At 48.7% G+C, this 21,305-nt stretch overlaps 1 protein-coding gene across 1 annotated transcript in view; it reads right to left on the bottom strand.

Moving 5' to 3' along the window:
- The window catches only part of dnm3a (dynamin 3a), a 486,179-nt gene that overhangs the window by 363,963 nt on the left and 100,911 nt on the right, over positions 1-21,305 (bottom strand). The window contains 2 exon segments of the mRNA XM_070887379.1: positions 1,227-1,376; positions 10,170-10,243. Coding sequence (XP_070743480.1) covers positions 1,227-1,376; positions 10,170-10,243 — 224 coding nt within the window.

Here is a 21,305-nt window from a genome sequence, read left to right as displayed (position 1 = left end):
GGTCAAAACCAACGAGAACGCCGTTTTTGCAAGTTTCCCCAATAAGCATATTTTAAATACCACTTTGAAAAAGCTTGCCTTAACTAGTCGAGTCCGATTGAAATCTTGGGAAACGGAGCTTAAAGTTAAAGCTCTAGGAGGGAACAAAACCTATATTTTATATAAAAACTACTTAAAAATGCACTGAACATTTGAGGTTTTAAAAGCAGTAATTTCAAAAATGTAAACTTCTCGGTAATTTGGTTTTATTCTTCAGCCTGCACGATCGGCACACTGCACTGCAGCAATTTCACTGCCCTCCTCCTCAAAGCATGCACACTGGCCGTAACCAGCCTCAGTACCTGACCTGGGAGGCAATGGCGCCACCAGCAGCAGGGAAATAAAGAGCAGCAGCCCAAGGAGTCAGCGCACCATCCCAACCCGATCTGTGAGGGATCACCACCACCGGCAGCGGGGAAATTAAAAGCATCAGCCCAAGGACATGAAACTATACGGACATTTCAGTCAAATTTCCAACCAGGCAGACTTATTAAAGGGGTTTAGGAGCCGTGGTTACGAGAGAGAGAGAGAGAGAGAGAAGAGAATGAAACGAAACAGAGAGAGAGAGAGAGAGAGGGAGAGAGAGATAATGGAACGAGACAGAGAGAATGAAACGAGACAGAGAGAGATTGAACTCAAAACTCTGTGGTCAAGCCATGTTTATTTTACAGAACAAGTTTCACTAAAAGATGCCTAAATATCCATTCACCGGCATCAAAGCAGAGAACAAGTAATTTTTCCGTCAGAGTAATCTCCCCACCTGCATTTTAACTTTAGAGCCTCAAGTATGCTATGTTGGGCATGTGCAGAACGGGCGTTATTTTTAAGGCGAAAAAATGTAGCTCCGTCCTTAAAAAGAGTGGTATTTTAAGGCTATGCCAAAATTTTAAAAAATTTTGGCGAAACTTAGGCCTTTCTTTTGGCGCTATTTCAGCATTAAAAAATCGGCTGTTATTTGCAAATAGCGCCAAAAAAGAGCTATTTTTCAATGTGGAAAATCTGGCCCAGTTTTTTTAATTACTAATTACACCAGTTTAGCTACATTCATGTAACTGTGACTTCCCTTGCAAATGGCAAGATCTCTTTCCAAATTGGAGTCTTTTGCACAGAAGTGTCATATCGAATCAGTGCACAACCTTCATACAATACATGGAAGCAAAATTCTGTTTCATCTTGTTTTTACACACCATTTGGCGAGTAGATTCTCAGGTTAATGGGTATTGACGAAATCCCTTTGTTCGTTCCTGTTACCCTGTCCGTTTCTATTTCAATCTCATGACGCACTTCTTCAAAGTCAGTAAACTTTTTTCCTTTCAAATGTAGGAATTTAGCATGTTCTAAAACAAAAGAAAATAGGATAACTAAACAAGACTAAATACAATTTTGGAAACATTTAAATCTCATCTGTTCAAATTGATTTTCAAGTAAATAAGACAATAATCCAAATATTTTAATTATAAAAGCATTTCTTTAACAAAATTCACAATCATTTTTTAGTGACCATAGAACTGGACAACGTAATTGGAAATTAACTCGTCTTAAGTGAGAGAGTTAAGATTATTCTCCCCTCCCCACAGAAGTGCTTATGTGAAATAAACACTGAGTGAAAGCAATTAATGCTATGTCAATTAGCTCCTTGGAAAAAGAAAGAAATTTAGGAATGGCATTGCAGACTATAGAGACAATTGTCAAGGCATGATCAGTACTTCCATGGAACATATGAACAATGATGGACAGGTAAAGACCCTCTGGTTCTTCGAGCCTGTCCCACACAATTGCGTCTACTCTCCCCACTTCACTCAAAACCACGTGATCCCTTGGTGAGGCCAAAGAAATAGATAAAAAAACAACGATCAATTTGAGGAAAAGAAAATCTAGGAAATTCCTCTCCGACACTTCCATGTGATCAAAACTAGTCCAGGAGATCATGATGGTTCTTCTGCTGTTGTGCTCAAGGAATTAGATCTGAGGAGGAATGAGGGATGGAGTACAAAAGCAGGGAGGTCCTGCTGCAACTGTATAGGGTATTGGTGAGGCCGCACCTGGAGTACTGCGTGCAGGTTTGGTCACCTTACTAGCTTTGGAGGGGGTACAGAGAAGATTCACAAGGCTGATTCCGGAGATGAGGGGGTTACCTTATGATGATAGATTGAGTAGACTGGGTCTTTACTCGTTGGAGTTCAGAAGGATGAGGGGTGATCTTATGGAAACATTTAAAATAATGAAAGGGATAGACAAGATCGAGGCAGAGAGGTTGTTTCCACTGGTCGGGGAGACTAGAACTAGGGGGCACAGCCTCAAAATACGGGGGAGCCAATTTAAAACTGAGTTGAGAAGGAATTTCTTCTCCCAGAGGGTTGTGAATCTGTGGAATTCTCTGCCCAGGGAAGCAGTTGAGGCTAGCTCATTGAATGCATTCAAATCACAGATAGATAGATTTTTTAACCAATAAGGGAATTAAGGGTTATGGGGAGCGGGCGGGTAAGTGGAGCTGAGTCCACGGCCAGATCAGCCATGATCTTGTGGAGTGGCGGAGCAGGCTCGAGCGGCTAGATGGCCTACTCCTGTTCCTAATTCTTATGTTCTTATGTTCTAAGGCAACCAGATAGGGTGGACAAATGAAGATGTGGGGATGGACTGGATTGGATCAGACTTCTGTAAGAGGTGATCTCCGCCCCAGCCAGAAACTGGTCAAGCTCTTGATTGAAAGAATTCAGCAATCAGCATCCACCACACGAGACGGCAACCTGTTCCAAAGGTCCCCTATTCTCTGGGAAAAGAACCACCTCCTGACATCTAACCTAGATCTGGCCTTATACAACCTAAATTTGTGAACTCTGGTCCTCCTTAAACTATTTAATTGGAACAAACTGTCATTGGAACATAATCTAGTTCTTTCATTATCTTATACACCTCAATCAAATCACCCCTAAGTCTACGCTTCTCTAAAGTGTAGAGTCCCAACTCTTTTAGCCTACCTTGATAAGTAAATGCTTTAAACTGGGAATTAGTCGAGTGGCCCTCCTCTGCACCCTTTCCAAAGCCTCAATATCACCCACCATGTGCGACCAAGTTCTTGCACAAATTGTGTGCCACATCTAGTACTCAATGGTCCTATGGATACACCCAACACTCTATTTTCTCCATTGGCAGGGGGATGGGAACCTATGTAGGGAGACAGAGGGAAATAAAATGGAGGCAGAAGCAAAAGATAGAAAGGAGAATAGTAAAAATGGAGGGCAGAGAAACCCAAGGCAAAAAACAAAAAGGGTCACGTTACAGAAAAATTCTAAAGGGCCAAAGTGTGTTAAAAAGACAAGCCTGAAGGCTCTGTGCCTCAATGCGAGGAGTATTCGGAATAAGGTGGACGAATTAACTGCGCAGACAGCAGTTAACGGATATGATGTAATTAGCATCACGGAGACATGGCTCCAGAGTGACCAAGGCTGGGAACTCAACATCCAGGGGTATTCAACATTTAGGCAGAGAGGAAAAGGAGGCAGGGTGGTGTTGCTGGTTAAGAGGAAATTAATGCAATAGTAAGGAGGGACATTAGCCTGGATAATGTGGAATCGGTATGGGTGGAACTGCGGAATTCTAAAGGGCAGAAAACGCTAGCGGGAGTTGTGTACAGACCAAACAGTAGTAGAGAGGTTGGGGACAGCATCAAACAAGAAATAAGGGATGTGTGCAATTAAGGTACAGCAGTTATCATGGGTGACTTTAATCTACATATTGATTGGGCTAACCAAACTGGTAGCAATGCGGTGGAGGAGGATTTTCTAGAGTGTATTAGGGATGGTTTTCCAGATCAATATGGCGAGGAACCAACTAGAGAGCTGGCCATCCTAGACTGGGTGATGTGTAATGAGAAGGGACTAATTAGCAATCTTGTTGTGCGAGGCCCCTTGGGGAAGAGTGACCATAATATGGTAGAATTCTTTATTAAGATGGAGAGTGACACAGTTAATTCGGAAACTAGGGTCCTGAACTTAAGGAACGGGAACTTCGAGGGTATGAGGTGTGAATTGGCTAGAATAGACTGGCAAAGGATACTTAAAGGGTTGACGGTGGATAAGCAATGGCAAACATTTAAAGATCACATGGGTGAACTTCAGCAATTGTACATCCCTGTCTGGAGTAAAAATAAAACGGGGAAGGTGGCTCAACCGTGGCTAACAAGGGAAATTAAGGATAGTGTTAAATCCAAGGAAGAGGCATATAAATTGGCTAGAAAAAGCAACAAACCGGAGGATTGGGAGAAATTTAGAATTCAACAGAGCAGGACGAAGGGTTTAATTAAGAGGGGGAAAACAGAGTACGAGAGGAAGCTTGCAGGGAACATAAAAACTGATTGCAAAAACTTCTATAAATATGTGAAGAGAAAAAGATTAGTGAAGACAAACGTAGGTCCCTTACAGTCGGATTCAGGTGAATTTATAATGGGGAACAAAGAAATGGCAGACCAATTGAACAAATACTTCGATTCTGTCTTCATGAAGGAAGACACAAATAACCTTCCGAATGTACTAGGGGACAGTGGGTCTAGTGAGAAGGAGGAACTAAAGGATATCCTTATTTGGAGGGAAATTGTGTTGGAGAAATTGATGGGATTGAAGGCCGATAAATTCCCGGGGCCTGATAGTCTGCATCCCAGAGTATTTAAGGAAGTGGCCCTAGAAATAGTGGATGCATTGGTGATCATTTTCCAACAGTCTATCGACTCTGGATCAGTTCCTATGGACTGGAGGGTAGCTAATGTAACACTACTTTTTAAAAAAGGAAGGAGAGAGAAAACGGGTAATTATAGACCGGTTAGCCTGACATCAGTAGTAGGGAAAATGTTGGAATCAATCATTAAGGATGAAATAGCAGCGCATTTGGAAAGCAGTGAAAGGGTCGGACCAAGTCGCATGGATTTATGAAAGGGAAATCATGCTTGACGAGTCTTCTGGAATTTTTTTGAGGATGTAACTAGCAGAGTGGACAAGGGAGAACCAGTGGATGTGGTGTATTTGGACTTTCAAAAGGCTTTTGACAAGGTCCCGCACAAGAGATTGGTGTGCAAAATCAAAGCGCATGGTATTGGGGGTAATGTACTGACGTGGATAGAGAACTGGTTGGCAGACAGGAAGCAGAGAGTCGGGATAAACGGGTCCTTTTCAGAATGGCAGGCAGTGACTAGTGGCGTGCCGCAGGGCTCAGTGCTGGGACCCCAGCTCTTTACAATATACATTAACGATTTAGATGAAGGAATTGAGTGTAATATCTCCAAGTTTGCAGATGACACTAAACTGGGTGGCAGTGTGAGCTGTGAGGAGGATGCTAAGAGGCTGCAGGGTGACTTGGACAGGTTAGGTGAGTGGGCAAATGCATGGCAGATGCAGTATAATGTGGATAAATGTGAGGTTATCCATTTTGGGGGCAAAAACACGAAGGCAGAATATTATCTGAATGGCGGCAGATTAGGAAAAGGGGAGGTGCAACGAGACCTGGGTGTCATGGTTCATTAGTCACTGAAAGTAGGCATGCAGATACAGCAGGCGGTGAAGAAGACAAATGGCCTTCATAGTTAGGAGATTTGAGTATAGGAGCAGGGAGGTCTTACTGCAGTTATACAGGACTTTAGTGAGGCCTCACCTGGAATATTGTGTTCAGTTTTGGTCGTCTAATCTGAGGAAGGACGTTCTTGCTATTGAGGGAGTGCAGCGAAGGTTTACCAGTCTGATTCCCGGGATGGCTGGACTGTCATATGAGGAGAGACTGGATCAGCTGGGCCTTTATTCACTGGAGTTTAGAAGGGTGAGAGGGGAGCTCATAGAAACGTATAAAAGATTCTGACGGGACTGGACAGGTTAGATGCGGGAAGAATGTTCCCGATGTTGGGGAAGTCCAGAACCAGGGGACATAGTCTTAGGATAAGGGGTAGGCCATTTAGGACTGAGATGAGGAGGAACTTCTTCACTAAGAGAGTTGTTAACCTATGGAATTCCCTGCCGCAGAGATGCCAGTTCATTGGATATATTCAAGAGGGAGTTAGATATGGCCCTTAGGGTTAAGGGGATCAAGGGGTATGGAGAGAAAGCAGGAAAGGGATACTGAGGGAATGATCAGCCATGATCTTATTGAATGGTGGTGCAGGCTCGAAGGGCCGAATGGCCTGCTCCTGCACCTATTTTCTATGCTCCAGCTATCGCTTCACGGCATTGCTCATGTAACTTGAGAGATGTAAGCGCTAGAATGCCTCTATTTCGATCTCTACCTTCTTTAATGCTTTTCCCTGAAGGGTGCATGAATGTTGAGCATTTTCCCATCGCACATGCATAACACTGCACTTATCTAAGTTATACTTCATTTGCCAGTCATGAGCACAACCTCCCAACAAGTTAAGATCCACCTGAAGCAGACGAGCATTGTCTACAGTCCTAACAATACCACAGATCTTAGTATCATGTGCAAAAGATCGTGCCACCAAGGCCTACATCCAGATCATTAATAAAAATAGTAAAGAGCAAAGGTCCCAACACCGATCCCTGCGGGACACCACTGGTAACTGATCAAATTGTATATTTAAAGAAGTTGTTTATTCTTGCATGCTTCCTACCTGGTTTAACTGCATGTTTAGAATCTATGTAATAATTAAGGTCTCTAAAGCTATCTTTGAACATGTATGCACTATCCACATGCTGAACTAGTTTAATTGTTAGAGACTCTCAGGTCAGACACCTGAACATGATGAGTTATTATAGAAACAGAATGCAAACACTTTTAATATGTGACTGAGTTAATGGGACAGCTAGAAATTTAACACTAGACAAATATGCTTCATTGTTGTCACAGCCTGGTCTTGTGCTTTAGGTGGATGCTAAAGGTCTTGTTTCACAACTGGAAGAGGAGCAGGGAGTTCTTTTGTCTTCAAAACATAGATTCTTCTCCATGTATAAAGTAGCCAACACAGCCATGTAAATCTTTGAAATAGCTATCGAGTTGACATATTTTACATAGATCCAAGTCACTTTCTCTTCCTGTAACTTATTAAGAATGTCCCTAGGTGACCAGCTTTTTTTTTTCTATGATCTGACTGCTGTCACGTGAGAAACCTTTTATCAACAGCCATGTTCATTTTTAGTGGCTTCAATAGCCTAAATACTTTACCCAATGAGTGGTGAGAATGTGGTACTCGCTGCCACAGGGAGTGGCTGAAGCGAATAGTATAGATGCATTTAAGGGGAGGCTAGACAAGCATATGAGGGAGAAGGGAATAGAGGGTTATGCGGAGAAATTTAGATGAGAAAAGACGGGAGGAGGCTCGAGTGGAGTATAAACGTCAACATGAACTGGTTGGACCGAATGGCCTGTTTCTGTGCCGTGTATCCTATGTAAATACGTTTCAACCTCCAATTTCCTATTTTTACCCGTTCCATTGCAGCAATCAAGACTGGTATCTCATCCAAGTAGCAGTTCTTTATGGACAGTGCATGACAGCAGGCTATTTGACTCTCAATTCAGTCAAGTTTTGCAGGATTCATACAAAGACCTTGTAGCTTTACTGACCTTGATTATTACACAGATTCTAAACATGTAGTTCAACCAGGTAAGAAGCATATAAGAATAAATAACTTCTTCAAAAAATACAATTAGATTTGTAAGACATTACCTTTTTATGAAGCCATGTTGGATGTCCCTAATATGTCCCTCTCTACTCAAGCATTCATATATTGCATCCCTAATGACCTTTACTTTCCTCAGCATCCTAGAATCCATCCCGTCTGGTCCTGGTGCTTTATCTACTTTAAGTACAGCCAGCCTTTCTAGTACCTCCTCTTCATCAATTTTTATCCCATCCAGTATTTCAACTACCTCCTCTTTCACTATGACTTTGGCAGCATCATCTTCCCTGGTAAAGACAGATGCAAAGTACTCATTTAGTACCTCAGCATGCCCTCTGCCTCCATGTGTAGGTTTCCATTTTGGTCCCTAATCAGCCTCACCCCTCCTCTTACTACCCATTTACTACTTATCTGCCTTGAGAAGACTTTTGAATTCCCTTTTATGTTAGCTGCCAATCTGTTCTCATACATTCTCTTTGTCCCTCTTACTTCCTTTTTCAATTCCCCTCTGAACTTTCTATATTCAGCCTGATTCTCACTGGTATTCACATCCTGACATCTGCCATATGCCCCTTTTTCTGCTTCATCAAACTCTCCATCTCTTTCGTCATCCACGGAGCTCTGACTTTGGTTGCTCCACCTTTTCTCCTCATGGGAATGTACCGCAACTGTAACCAAACCTTCTCCTCTTTAAAGGCATCCCATTGCTCGATTACAGTTTTGCCTGCCAATCTTTGATTTCAATTTTCCTGGGCCAGATCCGTTCTCAACCCACTGAAATTGGCCTTCCTCCAATTCAGTTTCTTTTCTCTAATTGCTCCCTATACTTTTCCATAGCTAATCTAAACCTTATGATAATATGATCACTGTTCCCTCAATGTTCCCCGACTGACACTTGCACACCTCTTTACCCAGAACCAAATCCAGCAATGCCTCTTTCTTTAATCGACCGGAAACCTACTGATCAAGAAAGTTCTTCTGAACACACTTCAGAAATTCTGGCCCCTCTCTGCCCTTTATACTATTCCTACCCCAGTCTATATTAGGATAGTTGAAGTCCCCCATTATCACTACTCTATAGTTCTTGCACCTCTCTGTAATTTCCATGCAAATTTGCTCCTCTATATCCTTCCCATTTGTCGATGGCTATAGAATACACCTAGTAGGCACCTCTATTGTTTCTCAACTCTAATCAAATAGATTCTGTCCTTGACATCCTCTCTCTCCAGCTCTGTAATATTATCCTTAATCAACATAGCTAGCCCACCTCCTTTCTTTCCTCCCCTATCTTTCCTGAACACCTAATATCCAGGAATATTTAGTACCCAATCCTGCACTTTTTTGAGCCAGGTCTCCATTATAACATCATCATATTCCCATGTGACTATTTGCACCTGAAACTCACCAACCTTATTTACCACGTTTCGTGCATTTACACACAAGCATTGTAAATCTATCTTCGACCATCCTGTATTCTCTCTTAATCTGATCCAACTAATACAGTACTATTTCTTACTCCAATGCTATCTGTCTCGCCCAATCTTTTGTGCACCTTGTTTCTCCTTTCTAATGCTACATCCTGGTGCCCATCTCCCTGCCAAATTAGTTTAAACCCTCTTCAACAGCACTAGCAAAGCCCACCGTGAGAACATTGGTCCCTGCCTGTACAAGTGCTACCTCCTCCAGAATCGCTCCCCATGTACCAGGAATCTAAAGCCCTTCCTCCTTTACCATCTCGCCAGCCACACATTCATCTGCTCTATCCTATTTCTATACTCACTAGCTCGTGGCACCGGGAGTAAGCTGGAGATAACTACCTTTTGAGGTCCTGCTTTTTAATCTCTTTGCTAGCTCCCTAAAATCTGCTTGCAAGACCTCATCCCTCTTTCTACCTATGTCACAGTTACCAATATGGACCACGATATCTGGCTGTTCACCCTCCTCCCTCAGAATGTTCTGCAGCCTCTCAGTGACATCCTTGACCCTGGCACGAGGTTGGCAGAGAGCCAAGTGACTATTTATAATTTTTTATTTGAGAAGCTGGTTGGTTTAATATCTACTGTAAAATTTTATATGCGTGTGTTATATAGTTGCATGTTTATCATTTGTTGAATAAATTCATTTACTGGTTAAAGTGTAAAACAAGGTCTAATGTTGTGATGCTCTGCTGCTTTTTTAAATTGGGAGAAAATTCCTGTGGCGGTACATGACAGATTTAATTGTTGAAGCAATTTACAGCAAGCTTTTCTATTTGTTCCCTGGGCTTACTTCCAGAAACATACCTAGATATCAGAGCCTGGAAAGATACTTAAGAACATAGGGAGCTCGACTTACCTAAGAGAATAATCTAAAGAGCCAAAGTATCTAGAGTTGACATTCCTCACCTTGATGAGCATAGAGAGTGTCAAAATCATATTCTTAAAATCCAGTCCACATACTCCACAGAAGGGTTATTTTTTCTTTGGCAAATAATCTTGAACTACACAACATATAAAAGAAATATTCAGTACAATACCGTACCTGTGCTGGAATTAACCAGCTGCAAGACCAGAGGTCGTCTTGTAACAATGCCTGAACCTCGAGGAAGGAAATCTCTATTGTAGGAAGAGGGGAAAAAGAAAATTAAGGATTTGCTTTTACTGAAGCATAGAGATCTTTGATAGAATAAGGATTTGTTACAATATTTATGACAATGGCAAGATTTGCTTTGCATCTTGTGCATACACACCACTTTTTTCAGAGCTGTAAGGCAGAACATAATAACATAAGAATTAGGAGCAAGAGTAGGCCCCTCTAGCCTGCTCCGCCATTCAATATCATGGCTGATCTTCGACCTCAACTCCACTTTTCTGCCTAATCCCCATATCTCTTGATTCCCTTATAGTCCAAAATTCTATTTATCTCAGCCTTGAATTACTCAATGACTCAGCATCCACAACCCTTTGGGGTAGAGCATTCCAAAGATATGAAGTTAAGTACTGCAGGGAATAGAATACGGCCAGGGTGATCTCCTGGACTAGTTTTGATCGCCTGGTGGGTCGGAGAGGAATTTTCCAAGATTTTTTTCTCCCTAAACTGGCCTGAGTTTTTAATTTGGTTTTTGCCTCTCCCTGGAGATCATATGGCTCCGGTTGGGGTGGAGTGTAGAATGTTTCAGTATAAGGGGTATCGCAGTTGTGTGAAGCGGACTGGTTGGGCTGGATGCTCTTTGCCTTTCCGTCATTGTTCATAAGTTTATATGTAACCTTTAGGGCTGCTGACCAAGGGCCGTGCGGCTCTTTGTCGGTCAGCGCGGACACAATGGGCTGAAATGGCCTCCTTCTGCACTGTAAATTTCTATGTTTCCATTCCCAACCCTCAGAGTGAAGAAATCCCTCCTCATCTCAGTCTTAAATGGTTGACCTATTATCCTGAGACTATGCCCCCTAATTCTAGACTCTCCAGCCAGGGGAAACAACCTCTCAGCATCTACTCTGTCAATCCCCCTCAAAATCTTATATGTTTCATTGAGATCACCTCTCATTCTTCTAAATTTCAGAGAGTATAGGCCCAATCTACTCAAATTCTCCTCATCGGACAACCCTCTCATTCCAGGAATCAATCTGGTGAACCTTCATTGCACCGCCTCTAAGGCAAGTATATCCTTCCTCAGATAAGCAGGCCAAAACTCTGTAGAATACTCCAGGTATGGTCTCACCAAAGCCCTGTACAATTGTAGCAAGACTTCCTTACGCTTGTACTTCAACCCCCTTGCAATAAAGGCCAACATGCCATTTGCCTTCCTAATTGCTTGCTGTACCTGCTTGCTAACTTTGTGTTTCCTGTACGAAGACCTGAAATCTCACTTTACACCAACAATTAATAGTTTCTCACCATTTAATAAATATTCTGTTTTTCTATTCTTCCTACCAAAATGAATAACCTCATATTTCCCCACATTATACTCCATCTGCCACCTTATTGCCCATTCACATAACCTGTCTATATCCAGGCTCTTTGGGGGGAGAAATTCAGGGGCACCCCATTTGAGACGCTAACTTTTAAAAGTTGAAAAAATTAGCGGCAGGCACTAATTTTGTTAACTTTTTAAAAATTTGCCGTTTGCTCTCCAGGAAGGAAGTGGAGCACTAAATCAAGGTCCACTTCCTTCCTGGAGTGCAAGAGGCAGCAGGTGGGGTGATAGGTGGGGACAATGGGGTGTGCAGCGCTGCACAATGGGCCGTGCAGCATTGGAAGGCTCCTTCCCTCCCTTTAGGGAGGAATGCCTCCTGCAGCTGCCAGTGTTTTCGCCTAGCGATCCAAAGTTTGGTTCCAGGGCAGTACCGGGGCAATGCACACACCGATGACGTCACGATCTTCGGGCGAAGGAGATTGGGGCGCAATGCCATACCGCCGCTACAAACCTCCCACCAAATATACCGGGAGTCAATCTCCTCGCCGCGCCCAGTCGGTAAGTGCTTAACGCCCCATTATTGCCCCCTGGAGGCGATTGCGGGAGGTGTGAAGGAGGCCAATTTCTCAGCGTTTGTGTCCTTTTCACAGCTTACATTCCCACCTAGCTTTGTATTATCAGCAAACTTAGATACATTGCACTCAATCTCTTCATCTGAGTCATTAATATCGACTGTAATTAGCTGAGGCCCAAGCACTGATCCTTGCGGCACCCCATGAGTTACAACTATTTTTGGTAGAAACTTTAAATCAAGTGCCCCCTTTTGGCACAAGAACCCACAAATTAACAATTTAAAACTGTAACAAAAACCTTAATCAAATTAGAATTTGGTTGCCAGGGGTGATGATGCACTCCAGTCCCTCCGGCGCCCACCTCTCGCGGAAGGCCACGAGCGTACCAGTGGACACCGCGTGCTCCATCTCCAGGGACACCCTGGCTCGAATGTATCCGCGGAAGAGTGGCAGGTAGTCGGGCTCTTACAGCCTGCCAACCGGAAAAAGACCCATTTATCCTGACCATGCTAATATTTTACCTCCAACCCCATGCGCCCTTATCTTGCGTCACAACTTTTTAAATCTGGCACCTTATTGAATGCCTTTTGGAAATCCAAATATACTACAGGTACAACGTCCGAACTCTGGAATCCTTAGGACCTAATCCATTTCGGTTTTTGTTTTTTCCAGATTTCAGACAAGAAAATCAATAGTCTTAAATCCGGAATCCTCAACTGAATCCGTGCCGGATTTTGGGTTTTGCCTCAAAATGTCCGGTTTTTGGACAATAATTCCGGATTTCAGACGACTCCATCAGCTATGTGCAAAATGTCTGGTTTTTGGACAATTCCATTTTTTTTTTTAGAGTTCCGGATTTGGGACGTTGCACCTGTATATGCACTGGTTTCTCTTTATCTACCCTGCTGGTTACATCCTCAAAAAACTCTATTAAATTTGTCAAACATGATTTCCCTTTCAAAAAACCATGTTGACTCTGCCTAATCATGTTATGATTTTCTCAGTGCCCTGTTACCACTTCCTTAATAATGTAATCTAGCAGTTTCCCAATGACTGATGTGTGAGGCTAACTGGCCTGCAGTTCCCTGTTTTCTCTCTCCCTCCTTTTTTGAATAGAGGGATTACATTTGCTACCTTTAATTCATTGAGACCGTTCTAGAATCTAGAGAATTTTGGAAGATCACAACTAGTGCATTCGCTATCTTTGCAGCCACCTCTTTCAGAATCCGAGGATGTAGGCCATCAAGTCATGGAGATTTGTCAGCTTTTAGTCCCATTAGTTTCTCAAGTACTTTTTTTCTACTGATCTTAATTACTTTATAATCCCCACTCTAATTTTTTATTGACTCTCATATTTTATTTTGTCCCTTGCCATCATTTTTTTTGGTCATCCTTTGCCGGTTTCGAAAGCTCTCCTAATCTTCAGGTTTACTACTATTCTTTGCAATATTATGAGCCTCTCCTTTTAATCTAATACTCTCTTTAACTTCGACTTCTCTGTCTCCATTTCTGGGGATAGGCTTTCGACCAGCATCCACTATAAGCCCACTTCCTCCCACCCTGTATCCTGTAAGGACTCTATTCCATTCTCCCAGTTTCTCCGTCTCCGTCGCATCTGCTCTGACGGCGCCACCTTTCACACTACATGCCTCTGACATGTCTTCCTTTTTCCTCAACCGAGGATTCCCCTCCGCCATGGTTAACATGGCCGTCGACCGTATCCGTTCTATTTTCCGCACCTCTACTCTCACCCCTTCCCCTCCCCCTCCCCCTCAAAACCACAACAGTGTTCCACTTGTCCTCACCTTTCACCCCACCAGCTTCCACGTTCAACGGATCATCCTCTACCATTTCCGTCACCCGCAGCGCGATCCCACCACCAATCACATCTTCCCCTCCCCTCCCTTCTCAGCGTTCCGAAGGGGCCGTTCCCTCCGTGACACCCTGGTCCATTCTGTAGTCACCCCCAGCACCCACTCCCCTTCCCATGGCACCTTCCCGTGCAAGCACAGGAGATGCAAGACCTGCCCTTTTACCTACTTCCTTCCCACTATCCAAGGCCCCAAATACTATTTCCAGGTGAAACAGCGATTTACTTGTACTTCTTTCAATTTAGTATACATGTGCAGAGTCCCGAATCCAGAACCCTTGGGACCGAGGCCGTTTTGCCGGATTTTGGAATGTTTTCTGACGTCACTAATCCGGAAACACCCGAGCCCGTGTTCGGATATTTCCGGATTTCGGAACGTCAGAAAGGGGGGGGGGGGGGGGGGGGGGGGCAGGGTGCTCAAAGAGCTGTTCGGGTCGCCAGGCGATGAGGTCATCGGGTGGGGCCGCGCCGCCGTGGAGGTGTTCGGGCGGGCCCCGCCATCGTGGAGCTGGTCAGGCGGGGCCCCGCCGACGAGGAGCTGATCGGGCGGCCCTGTCGCGAAGGAGGTGTTCGGGCGGGCTGGCGAGGAGGCCCTGGGGTCGGGCAGCAGTGGCAAGGTGAGGCCCGAGGTCGGGCGGCGGTGAGGGGCGGTGCGGCGAGGGGTGGTGCGGCGAGGCCCGAGGCCGGGCAGAGGCGGTGCGGCGAGGGGTGGTGCGGCGAGGCCCGAGGCCAGGCGGCGGCGAGGGGCGGTACGGCGAGGAGCGGTGCGGCGAGGCCCGAGGCCGGGCAGCGGCGAGGGGCGGGGCGGCGAGTGGCGGTGCGGCGAGGCCCGAGATCGGGCAGCGGCGAGGGTCGAGGGGCGGTGCGGCGAGGAGCAGTGCGGCGAGGGGCGGTGCAGCGAGGCCCGAGGCCGGGGTGCAGCGAGGAGCGGTGCGGCGAGGGGCGGTGCAGCGAGGCCCGAGGCCGGGGTGCAGCGAGGAGCGGTGCGGCGAGGCCCGAGGCCGGGCAGCGGTGAGGGGCGGTGTGGCGAGGCCCGAGGCCGGGCAGCGGCGAGGGGCGCGGCCCGAGGCCGGGCAGCGGTGAGGGGCGGCGAGGAGTGGTGCGGCGAGGCCCGAGGCCGGGCAGCGGTGAGGGGCGGCGAGGAGTGGTGCGGTGAGGCCCGAGGCCGGGCAGCGGCGAGGGGCGGAGCGGCGAGGCCCGAGGCCGGGCAGCGGCGAGGGGCGGTGCGGCAAGGAGCGGTGCGGCGAGGCCCGAGGTCGGGCAGCGGCGAGGGGCGAGGGGCGGTGCGGCGAGGCCCGAGGCCGAGGTGCAGCGAGGAGCGGTGCGGCGAGGCCCGAGGCCGGGCAGCGGTGAGGGGCGGTGTGGCGAGGCCCGAGGCCGGGCAGCGGCGAGGGGCGCGGCCCGAGGCCGGGCAGCGGCGAAGGGCGCTGCGGCGAGGGGCGGTGCGGCGAGGGGCGCTGCGGCGAGGGGCGGTGCGGCGAGGGGCGCTGCGGCGAGGGGCGGTGCGGCGAGTGGCAGTGCGGCAAGTGGCGGTGCGGCGAGGCCCGAGGCCAGGCAGCGGCGAATGGCGGTGCGGCGAGTGGCGGTGCGGCGAGGTGCGCTGCGGCGAGGGGCTGTGCGGCGAGGGGCGCTGCGGCGAGGGGCTGTGCGGCGAGGCCCGAGGCCGGGCAGCAGCGAGTGGCGGTGCGGCGAGTGGCGGTGCGGCGAGTGGCGCTGCGGCGAGGGGCGGTGCGGCGAGGGGCAGTGCGGCGAGTGGCGGTGCGGCGAGGCCCGAGGCTGGGCAGCGGCGAGGGGCGGTGCGGCGAGGGGCGCTGCGGCGAGGGGCGGTGCGGCGAGGGGCGGTGCGGCGAGGGGCGGTGCGGCGAGGCCCGAGGCCAGGCAGCGGCGAGTGGCGGTGCGGCGAGTGGCGCTGCGGCGAGGGGCGGTGCGGCGAGTGGCGCTGCGGCGAGGGGCGGTGCGGCGAGGGGCGGTGCGGCGAGGCCCGAGACTGGGCAGCGGCGAGGGGCGGTGCGGCGAGGGGCGGTGCGGCGAGGGGCGGTGCGGCGAGGGGCGGTGCGGCGAGGCCCGAGGCCAGGCAGCGGCGAGTGGCGGTGCGGCGAGTGGCGCTGCGGCGAGGGGCGGTGCGGCGAGTGGCGCTGCGGCGAGGGGCGGTGCGGCGAGGGGCGCTGCGGCGAGGGGCGGTGCGGCGAGGCCCGAGGCCGGGCAGCAGCGAGTGGCGGTGCGGCGAGTGGCGCTGCGGCGAGGGGCAGTGCGGCGAGGCCCGAGGCCGGGCAGCAGCGAGTGGCGGTGCGGCGAGTGGCGCTGCGGCGAGGGGCAGTGCGGCGAGGGGCGGTGCGGCGAGGCCCGAGGCTGGGCAGCGGCGAGGGGCGGTGCGGCGAGGGGCGGTGCGGCGAGGGGCGCTGCGGCGAGGGGCGGTGCGGCGAGGGGCGCTGCGGCGAGGGGCGGTGCGGCGAGGGGCGGTGCGGCGAGGCCCGAGGCCAGGCAGCGGCGAGTGGCGGTGCGGCGAGTGGCGCTGCGGCGAGGGGCGGTGCGGCGAGTGGCGCTGCGGCGAGGGGCGGTGCGGCGAGGGACGGTGCGGCGAGGCCCGAGGCTGGGCAGCGGCGAGGGGCGGTGCGGCGAGGGGCGCTGCGGCGAGGCCCGAGGCCAGGCAGCGGCGAGTGGCGGTGCGGCGAGGGGCGGTGCGGCGAGTGGCGCTGCGGCGAGGGGCGGTGCGGCGAGTGGCGCTGCGGCGAGGGGCAGTGCGGCGAGGGGCGGTGCGGCGAGGCCCGAGGCCGGGCAGCAGCGAGTGGCGGTGCGGCGAGTGGCGCTGCGGCGAGGGGCAGTGCGGCGAGGGGCGGTGCGGCGAGGCCTGAGGCCGGGCAGCAGCGAGTGGCGGTGCGGCGAGTGGCGCTGCGGCGAGGGGCAGTGCGGCGAGGCCCGAGGCCGGGCAGCAGCGAGTGGCGCTGCGGCGAGGGGCAGTGCGGCGAGGGGCGGTGCGGCGAGGCCCGAGGCTGGGCAGCGGCGAGGGGCGGTGCGGCGAGGGGCGGTGCGGCGAGGGGCGCTGCGGCGAGGGGCGCTGCGGCGAGGGGCGGTGCGGCGAGGGGCGGTGCGGCGAGGCCCGAGGCCAGGCAGCGGCGAGTGGCGAGTGGCGCTGCGGCGAGGGGCGGTGCGGCGAGTGGCGCTGCGGCGAGGGGCGGTGCGGCGAGGGGCGGTGCGGCGAGGCCCGAGGCTGGGCAGCGGCGAGGGGCGGTGCGGCGAGGGGCGGTGCGGCGAGGGGCGCTGCGGCGAGGCCCGAGGCCAGGCAGCGGCGAGTGGCGCTGCGGCGAGGGGCGGTGCGGCGAGGGGCGCTGCGGCGAGGGGCGGTGCGGCGAGGCCCGAGGCCGGGCAGCGGCGAGTGGCGCTGCGGCGAGGGGCAGTGCGGCGAGGCCCGAGGCCGGGCAGCAGCGAGTGGCGGTGCGGCGAGTGGCGCTGCGGCGAGGGGCGGTGCGGCGAGGCCCGAGGCTGGGCAGCGGCGAGGGGCGGTGCGGCGAGGGGCGGTGCGGCGAGGGGCGCTGCGGCGAGGGGCGCTGCGGCGCGGCGAGGGGCGCTGCGGCGCGGCGAGGGGCGGTGCGGCGCGGCGAGGGGCGGTGCGGCGCGGTGCGGCGAGGCCCGAGGCTGGGCAGCGGCGAGTGGCGGTGCGGCGAGGCCAGAGGTCGGGCAGTAACGGCACCTTGAGGGTGGCAGGGTCAGATTCCGGAACATTTTACGGATTCCGGACGATCCTGCCACCAATCGGTCCGGAGTCCGGAACATTCCGGATTCCGGAACTCTGGATTTTAGACACTGCACCTTTACTGCATTCGCTGCTCACAATGTGTTCTCCTCTATATTGGGGAAACCAAGGATAGATTGGGTGATCGCTTTGCTGAACACCTCCGTTCAGTCCGTAAGTGTGACTCTTAGCTTCCAGTCGCCTGTCATTTTAATTCTCCACTCCACTCCCTCTCTGATATCTCTGTCCTCGGACTCCTCCACTGTTCCAATGAAGCTCAATGAAAGCTTGAGGAACAGCACCTCATCTTTTGTTTCGGCACTTTACAGCCTTCAGGACTCAACATCGAGTTCAACAATTTCAGAGCATAAACTCTGGCTATCTTTGGATCCTTCCCCCCCCCACCATTTTATGTTCCTTTCTCTTCTTTCTTCTCTTTTTTTCTCTTTGTCTCTAATGGCAGCTGGTCATTACTCCAGCCTTCACACTCTATCTAGTTTAACCTTTTTCTAACTTCTCTCATTGCCATTTCCATTCGGCCCATCATCCCTTGTCTCTCTAATCTCTCCAGCCTTCCATTCATCACAGACCTTCCTTTTTGTTCATTCTTCCCCTCCCCCACTTAAGTGCTTAATAATGTGCTCTTTTCGAACATTCGGCAGTTCTGACAAAGGGTTGCCGACCCAAAACGTTAACTTAGTTTTTCTCTCTACAGATGTTGCCTGACCCACTGAGATTTCCAGCATTCTGTTTTTATATACTATCTTTAACTTCTTTAGTTAGCTATGGAGTTTGTATTTCTCGATGGAATTCATATTCATTGAGAGTTTTGGAATATTTCTTTAAATGTTTGTCACTGCTTAACTCCATCATACCTTATAATCTAATTTCTCAATCTATCTTAGTCAACTCACCCTTCTTACCTATGTAACTGATTTTATTTAAGCTTAAGTCTCTAGCTTCGGATTTAAGTATGTCACTCTCAAACTCAATGTGAAATGCTCTCATATTATGATCACTCTTCCCCAAAGGATGCTTTACGATGAGATCACTAATTAACCCTGTATCATTACAGTACAATATCTAAAATAGCCTGTTCCCTGGTTGGTTCCACAATGCATTGTTCTAGGAGACTGTCTCGAATAAATTCCATGAACTCGTCCTCCTGTGTGCCTTTGCCAATTTGATTTGCCCAGTCTATCTGAAAATTGAAGTCCCCACGATGATTGCAGTACCTTTGTTACAAGCTCCTATTATTGGTTAATACTCTGTCCAATAATATAGCTGGTAGAGGTCCGAAACACTACCCCCACCAGTGTTTTCTGCCCCATATTTCTCTCCACCCATAATGAATCTACTTCCTGATCTTCTGAGCCAAGATCCTTTCTCACTACTGTCCTTATGTCATTCTTTATCTGTGTTACCACCCTCCTTTTCCATTTTGTCTGTCTTTTTGAAACAAGATTGTACATGTGGGTACCAACACGAGCCACAAAAGCTGCAATATATTGGGCTAGAAATTCGGCAATTTTGTAACTGGGTTTTTGATGCTATTTCAACCTTTTTGGCGGGAAATTCAGTGACGTTTTGCAGCGGCGCTTTCCACGAACCGCTGGGAAAGGAGCGCCACCGTGCAAGACCTGAAATAGCATTTTCGCCAAATATTTGGCTCTCTCCGCACCCCTAATCTCAGCTCAGAATACCAACAGCGTAAAACCTGTCGTGCAGCCCTGCCAGCAGCGGTATGAAGACCTGCAAAAAAGATAAGTTAAAGTTTTTACTTTTTAATTCTTTTTCAGCTATTCAGTAAGTGTCTTGTGAATGTTTTGTGAATTTTTTTTTCCCACTTTTCTTTTTGCCATTTTTCCTTCCTCCCAAGGCCTCTTTTGCAATGGTATCGGCGTCGGGCTAAAGTTGTCGAAATTCGTGCAACGCTGATTTTTACCGCTGCGCAAATAAAGGCCTGAATATCGGGGCAGATCGCGATAGCGAAACGAAAATGGTAATTTTGGTGAAAAAAATACCGTACCGAATTTCTAGCCCAAAACATGGTAAAATAGCATTTTTATATGTCCAAACATTTAAAGTGTTATTGCAATATTTGCCAAATAAAAATTAGGCAGCTTAAGATAATGGAATGTAATATTCTCTAAACTGCAATGTGAAACAATCATCAGGCAAAACTCCAGTGTGGCAGAATATGAAGTGTTCCAAAATGTGACATATTAAAATAGTTGGGAAAACTAATCCATTAGTTAGCATCAGTCAAGAAGGTCATATCAGGAGAATTCTGTCCTGTAAAGATGATAATCTATTTCTCTCCTCCACTGTTAATTGTAGCACTCTCGCCTCTGAGACAGGGTGTGGGTTCAAGTCCCACTTCAGAGACTTGAGCACAAAAATCTACACTGATACTCAAGTGCAGTACTAAGGAAGTGCTGCAGTGTGGGAGGTGCCGTCTTTTGTATGAGACATTAAACCAAACCCCCGTCTGCTCTCTCAGGTGGACCTAAAAGATCCCATGGCACTATTTCGAAGAAGAGCAGGGGAGTTATCCCCGGTGTCCTGGCCAATATTTATCCCTCAATCAACATAACAAAAACAGATTATCTGGTCATCACCACATTGCTGTTTGTGGGACCTTGCTGTGTGCAAATTGGCCGTCACATTCCTTACATTACAACTGTGACCACACTTCAAAATGTACTTATTTAAGTGGTCTATAGCAATTAGGTGTTAATTGTATTCAGACCAGATGCTAGTTTTGATGTGTTGGAATTAAGTACTTCAATGAAACACCCTAGAGTAGAGAATGTTTTAAGAGCAAATAAAGCAGTAAGAAAATTAAATCTGGATCAATACGCACTTAAGTTCCCATCCTTAGGTGACCCAAAGAACATGAAGCTAGTTATCTTTAGCGATGCATTACATGCTAATGTTGCTGATGTGTATTCTCGTGCAGCTGGTTTCATAGCGTTTCGTCTGGGGCAGAATGGGAAATTATGTCCTTCAGCTTCGGAAGCTAAGAAAATAAAAAGGGTTGTTAAAAGTACTCTGGTTGCTGAAACATTGGCTCTTGTGGAAATAGTGGATATGGGATTTGATTTGGCAAATATCTTGAATGACATCCTGTACAATGGGAGTACAGATGAGAGTATACCCATTGAATGTTATGCAGACAATCGTTCATTGTGGGGATAATGTAAACTCTACGAATAATGTGAGTGAGAAAAGATTAAGTACTGACCTTGCTAGCTTGAAACAAATTCTTGAAAGAAAGGAAATCTCTAAAATTAAATGGGTGGATTGATTCAAGCCATCAACTGTCAGATTGTTTTACTAGAAGAAGTGTATGTACAAAGAAATTATTTGGGGTCCTGGAGAAGGATCGCCACACAATGTAATGCTTTGTACAGAGTATGAAATCTTTCAGTTAAAATGTTTGTTGTATAATATATATGTAGATAAAGTTTATTTTTAAAATGTATTTAAAGAGAGAGAATGGAATCTGTTAATTATATTTACACTTGGGTGTTAATTGTATTCAAGTGATGGGACTCTCTTGTGCACTTACATATATGTATATGGGAGT

This window comes from Pristiophorus japonicus, chromosome 8 (genome assembly GCF_044704955.1).
Source record: "Pristiophorus japonicus isolate sPriJap1 chromosome 8, sPriJap1.hap1, whole genome shotgun sequence".
Lineage (NCBI taxonomy): Eukaryota > Metazoa > Chordata > Chondrichthyes > Pristiophoridae > Pristiophorus > Pristiophorus japonicus.
Note: the sequence above shows the minus strand (reverse complement) of the source record. Positions and strands in the feature narration are given on the sequence as shown.